At 38.1% G+C, this 6,749-nt stretch overlaps 1 protein-coding gene across 1 annotated transcript; it reads right to left on the reverse strand.

The window, feature by feature from the left end:
- Positions 1-470: 470 nt before the first annotated feature.
- Positions 471-5,910, reverse strand: LOC119884784 (GTP-binding protein 1-like; the record flags this gene model as incomplete). The annotated part of the gene is given in 4 exon segments (XM_038695100.1): positions 471-2,613; positions 5,311-5,457; positions 5,617-5,795; positions 5,897-5,910. Coding segments are annotated over 4 exon segments (454 nt in total), but the record flags the coding sequence as incomplete, so codon positions are not given.
- Between the last annotated feature and the right edge of the window lie 839 nt (positions 5,911-6,749).

A 6,749-nucleotide genomic window follows, 5' to 3' on the forward strand; every position in this document is an offset into this window, starting at 1 on the left:
GGTCTCAAAGAGGTTGCCTGCAGTGGCTGGAAACAAGGTGGGGCCAGAAAATCACACCAATGACATGAAAGACACTAAAATGATTCATAGTGCAGTGAAAAACTGAAGAAAAATAGAAAAAAAAATCAGAGTAGTTTTAACATTTGTATGGGTATGAAAAAGCAGAACTTCTTCCAACCAGGAACTCATTTCCTGATCACGTCAACACACACAAAAATTTGTTCTGAAGTTTGAATTCAGTGTTGAGTAAACAACCAGCAATATCGTGAAGGGGGTCAAACAGCATCTACAAGTTAATGTAGAATGCCATTTGGGTAATGACAGAATATTAACATCCAAAGCAATTATGTAATTAGGAAAGGCTAAATTTCCCAAACAGTCTCCTTTCAGCTCAATCCTCTTGGACTCGATTTGCAATTATCTAGCTAACTGAATGCCTTAAATGTAAAAAAAACAATATTATCCAGATGTCAGTTTTCTATAACATCTTTATTTAAAAGGATTTACAACACAAACTGGCAGCACTCAATTTAAATGGTATCTTTTTTTTATCCTTAGTTCTTCTGCACAACTTGTACTTTTGTACAAACATACACACAAAATCTGTCCCTTCAAAAAAGGTTTTTTTAAGTCTTTTAAAAAGAAAAAAAAATAGTTTAATAGAAAGACAGGGATATATTCTGGCAGTTCAGTATGTTTGTGATCTTCATAATATGGGTAATTCAGTGACCCAAAAGACTCTCAGACCAGTATTAAATTGTAGTATGTATATGAAAGGGTATACTGGGTGTAAGTGTTCAGTTACCTTCCAAAAACAAACTCAAAACTGGGTGGAGGACAAACAATTGGATAAAACTAGTAGAAAAATACATAGCAAACAAAAGGTTGTAGTTGTCCGTTGAAATAGAATGTGGCAACTCAATTAAATGTTTAGATTACTTTGATGTGATCAATGGTTTATGTCCGCTTATTAGAGAAATTCTGACATGACTTGCATTGTTAACTTGTTGTACACTATTCGCTAGTGTGTTTAGACCCATAAAATGTTTTTTTCTACAGTTTCCGTCCCATGCTTTATCTGGCTAATTGACTGCTGTAGAGTCAAAACTGAGTCATATAGAAATACACTTAAATAATTGGTTACCATAATATATTTGATCTCTGGTCATATGAAATAATTTGACTTCCTGTGTCTGTTATACATTTGTAATGAAATTTGAAGCTTAGAAGCTGGCGGCAAAACATATTTTAGTCACAGTGAATCATTTTTAGTGAATTAAATATGTTGTTACTTGGCTTTTTGACATTTAAAAGGTATGAAACACCGCTTGAGTTTTTGCACTGAAGTAGTAAAAATAGTGGATGAATCATTTTTGTACGTGGACTTTCAACTTCTGGATTGTTGGTGGTCAGACTGCTTCAAAATGGCAGAAAGTTGTGCTTGTGCTTGCTTGGCTTAAGATAAGAGGACCTCTGCCAGGTTAACACATAACAAAGCCACTTTGACACTTGACATTAGTTGGGGGGGGGGGGGGGGGCAAAGGTATTTCGGATCTATTCTCTCTTGGCTGCATGAACTGGAACTAGTAAAACTGCAACACTGGCTTAAAAGGAAGGCATAACAATGATACAATGGCTAGAATAAACTTAGGCCATATGAGATCAAATGGATGGAAGATAATGATGCTGCATGTTGTTACATGACAGTGATGACTGGTGAACAGTGCAGTACAGTGGTCACAAGTCCAGGATAGGATTATAACTTTCCTGTCAACTGGCAGCAGAATTCACCAAACCATGGCACTGTTACCATCTGAAGATTTGCTTTACTTGTGATTTCCAGATGAGAATTTTAGCTACCACCCTAAAGAAGTTCCCCTTCCAGTTCATTCAATTCCCAATGTGAATTTAAACTGCCAATGTCAATGTACCAGCAGTCTCCTAAACACAGTCTACTTCCTCAAATGACTGATGTGACAGTAAATAGACTCCAAACCCTGGTGCCATCTGGAAAAAGGTGTGTTACAAATGCTAGAAGAGTAGAATGAGGAAAAGAAGATGCGCAAAAAAAAATAAAGTACATTGTGGAAGGTGGAGAAAGTTTAGGCAGGGGAAGTGACTGATCCTTCTGCTGGCTGGGAAAAAAGAATCTAAATAGGTTCTGATAACAAAACCCCCAAACCTTTGTATTAAAATAGAAAAGGTTATATAATGTAATCTACAATTGCAGATAACTGCATAAACTCAAACTAAATAAAAACGCAATATCAAATTCAGCAGCCCACAATTAATTACACCAATAAAGCTTTAAATTGACCTAATGAGGAAAATTATTCACTCACTTGATTATTCATAATTTATAATTAATCAACAAAGTTGTTGAGTTATCATTTAAACAAACATGTGCAGTCAGTCTTTGTGTGAAACCACCAGATGGCCATATAGTCACTTTCCCTTCCTGTAAAGGAGATGAGGCGAGCTGAAGAGAAATGGAAGGTTTTAGGCGGTGCCTGCTGCTCCTGCAGGCACCGCTGTAGAGATTGTTGCAGTGTTCAGTCCTTTCCCTCGATGTCTCTGACCACCTCTTCTGCGTCCTCCACCTCCCGACTTGAGCTGCAGACAGAGAGGAACACCACAGTTCAGATGTTAAAGATGCATTTATGAGAACTTAAAGGTTTAAGAGGGTAAATAAAACATGCTTCAAGTTTTACATAGGGGAAGAAATAAAATATTTCATCTGACATTAGCAGGTGTGGTCTCCATTTCAGGGTGGGTGACCCACCTCCACTCTAACACACTGCTGAAAACCAGACAATTCTTACTTTATCCAATGTCAGTACTTCAAACCTTCAAAAACATATGGTCACATTTAAATATTAAATTCCATGAACAGGGGGGAACCTGAAAAATTGAAGAATAAATTGAGAATATATTGGTTCCATAATCACAGAAAAGGGGAGAAAGAAAAGACAGTACAAGCCACAAAGTTTATTTGTTTGTTTGTTTTAAAAGGCAAATACCTCAGCTCTAAATAAAAAACAACACTGGGGTTCAGCAACTACTTCAACAATTGACCCTTCGCTAAGCCACACCCCCGTCTGACTTGTCTGACATTTATCACGGCACTACCATTGTCTCTGTTACTGCACTCCCTGGAGTAATGCTGTAAATTTCTGGAAAAAGCAATCTCAGAAAGAAGCAGACAGTTTTGCAGTTGCATTGTGTATTTGAAGGTTGTTTTCAGTTTGTCAAACTGACGCGGAAAAAAATGCTGATAGAAGCTAAAGCCTACCGATCACAGAGTGAAAGTGAACAGCATCACCTGATGATTGAAACAAAGGACAACGATATTAAGGATTAACACTGTTCCTGTACAGCTGGGTATTACAATTATTAAAAAGACCCAGGGGCTTTATAAAGTTATATTCAGTAGTAAGTTAGCTACTGTTAGCTAACACTACATTAGGAACAATCCACCCTACATTTTCTGGACATGTTTTATGTTTTGGAAAGGGAATTAATTGTATTTCTCCTTCAACTCTCTGGGTAGCGACTGTTACTTACAAGTGGCCAGGAACAGTGTTTGATCATATCTCGGAAAAACACAGCAAAAAAAAGCTAGAAAACGAGTATGAGTCAATGGCGCAGCCATAAAACCTCAGTTAGAGCGAGCCCTCTACTGCACTGTGATTGGCCAGCTGCATATTTGGGTTGTGACTTAGTAAAGGGTCAATTAACACTTAATGAAGCTGCTCAGTAGCCGGCAGATAAACACTGCAGTTGTGCTCTACTAGAGTAACTTTCAGGTGTAACTCTGTGAAACTGGGAATATAAAATAGGAGTTTGCATGCTCAAAAAATATTGGTTGAAAAACTTTAAAAGTGAAGAAACCAAGAAAACATCCAAGACATGGACCTCGTCACGACCCAAACAGTCTGCAGAAATTTCTTTACCTTGTTTTCTTTGTTCCCATCCTTACATAGAGCCTCCTCCTCTGCCACTGTCTGACGAAGCATGCCAAGACAGGGAGAGAGGGAGGGAGGAAAAGCAGGAGAGTGGAGCAGAAAAGTGTTAAAAATTTAAGCAAAGAGCGTGATGCAGAAGAAGAAAAGAGGAGGGGTGAACATCAGATGGGAAACGAGGAGGTGAGTGAATAAGATAGAATGATGAGAAGACCGTAGAAGATAAAAGCAGTTTGTTATGACCAAGTTAAGAAGGTAAATAAAAGGAGATTTGGGGGAAAATAATAATCACATGATGAGGGATGACAGGTAAGAGAGCGAACAGTGAAACGGAATTAACTATTTAAAGAGTCAAGAAAATAAAACAAGTAGTTGGGGTGGGTGATCTAGCCGAAAAATAATATTACGATCCACAATCTTAAGTTTGTTTTTCTCAATTTTGAAATGCCCTGTAGACTATAGCCAGACCTGAAACAGCCATGGATTTCTCCATTTGCACCATTATAACATTAGAATAATATATTGCATAAAGATACGTAGGTTCCAAAATGGTAATAAATATCTGAGTTTAACTTGAAGTTGTTGAACAGAAGCCAAAAGATAACATAATCATAAAACACTTTTCCAGCACTCACAACTTATGTGCATTGTTACAATACGTCACCCAAGGGAGAGTTACGTGAAGTAATATGTCAGCTAAGCCAGAAAGTTGCCTACATCACTCTAATGGTTTGTTCACTTTGCGTGGATCAGCTAGTCAGTGAGATTATGTGAAGTTTGGAAACAGAAGCAAAGGACTTTAAATACCGCAACCTCTACGATTTGCCTGAAAAGTAGATTGTGGACGCCGTAGATCTCGATCTAAAATCGTCAGATTGCTCACCACTACCAGCAGTATTTAAAATGGTAATGTGAATATTCTGCTTCAAACACAGGTCTGTTTGTTGTAAAAACAGAAAAAAAAGAAAAAAACTTGCAGCAGCTTTACAAAAATGTTTGAATATAATCTTGCATTTATTTTTAAATGTTTTAAATATGATAAATTAAATAAAGAATGACAGGAAACTCAACTCTAAATCTTTTTATCATAAATCAAGGATAATTGTCCTGCAATATGTAATTATATTGTCAGTTGTTTTAAACAAAATGAAAAAGCAATACAAAATGACCAAAATATTGAGTATTAAGACAGAGGATTCATTTTTTGATCCTTAAAAACAGTGATGCACAGGGCAAACTCTGCCCATGACTTTAACTTAAAACATGTTACAACCAAAAAATCTCTCTCTTGTTTTCCTTAAAACTTATTACACATTATAAATGGTTATTGGAGCATGGATTTACTCACTGGAAGCTGTGCTGCGTTAGGACTAGGTGGCCGTGCTGTTGATCCAGCCTCTTCATTAGCTGCTGTGCCCTCTTTAAAATACTTCTTACTGGCCTGCATCTTGGCCTGCTGGGCCTTAGCTGCCTGGGTGTTCACGGATTGGAGAAGCTGAAATGACATGCACAGCCAGGGTCAGTTAACCTGCATTAATCAGAGTTTTTGATAATCGACACTCAAATGACACTCATCATGTAAAAGGGGCCACTTTCAGAGTGCTGAGATCCCACGTCTACACTGAAATACAGAAGTTACCATACGCTCGAGTACCTTTGTGATGGTGCCCACAGCTTTGGTGCGCCCTTCCCTGAACACCAGTTTCTGGTCACAGTGCAGGTACTCAGGAGTCTTAATAAAGCGGAAGTGGACTGTGGCTTTGTCCCCTGTCCGCAGACAGTCTTTGTCCATGGTCAGGATGGTGGCTGTCTGCCTGATGCTGCCACAGTGGACTGGTGGGATAAAGAGAGAGTGTGACCAGGTCGGTCAAACCAAAGACTGCATAAAAGGGTGCATATCAGTGTGGAAGGGATTTGACTGTGTTGCCACTAACCCATGGCCTGGTATCTCGGGGATATCGTGGTGGTGGTGTAGCACCAAAATCTCAGCCTCAAACTCCCAGGTGGCCTGTGGCATCAACTTTGGGGAAACCATCACCATGCCTTTCCTTATAGATGAACGTTTGATCTGTGACAACAAAAAACAAACAAACAAAAAAAACAGAAGGAACAGAAGTGAAAAATAAAGTTGGGGAAAGTGATGAAGCCAACCCAGAATTAGAAACAGTACACTACCTAAACCCACACGCTGGGATTTGCATTCATTATAAAACTGATTATAAAGTTAGGAAACTAATTAATATGCATATCGCATCCAGAAGTTTCAGGATAATTATCCTTTTCAGAAGCTTTTAAAAAACATAACTTTGTGTCAGATTGTCAACTGTTTTTGCAATAAAGAGATTTAAAATGTTCTATCATGGCAGTAATTCAGCCAAATTTTTCTCCCCAAATAGGGATGTTAATGATTAATCAATAGTTAGTTAATTGCTATTAAGAATTTAACTGATTAAAATGTATTAAACAGACATGTATATTTTGTGTACCATTTTTTCTCAGAGCTCAAGTTTATTAACTTTTATACCACAAGGGTGTACTTCACCTTTGCAGTTCAGAAAAACTGGTGCGTGTTGAGGCAAGATAAAAGCGAGAAATGCAGTCCAGCGTGGGAGTACTACACTGTAAAAGAGGACAATACTTAATGTAAATATTGCGACAAATCCGGTACAACGTCAATGTCGTACCCTGAAAAGTCAGCACTTCACAGCTGTTCAAATCAAAGGGTTTGCTTTATGATGGAAATGGACACGATGCCTATAAACGTGGTGGACGGTGAGGGAGTTTTGT

Source organism: Micropterus salmoides, unplaced genomic scaffold (genome assembly GCF_014851395.1).
Source record: "Micropterus salmoides isolate LMB-PRFRI ecotype aquatic unplaced genomic scaffold, ASM1485139v1 Ms_hic_scaffold_3670, whole genome shotgun sequence".
Classification (NCBI taxonomy): domain Eukaryota; kingdom Metazoa; phylum Chordata; class Actinopteri; order Centrarchiformes; family Centrarchidae; genus Micropterus; species Micropterus salmoides.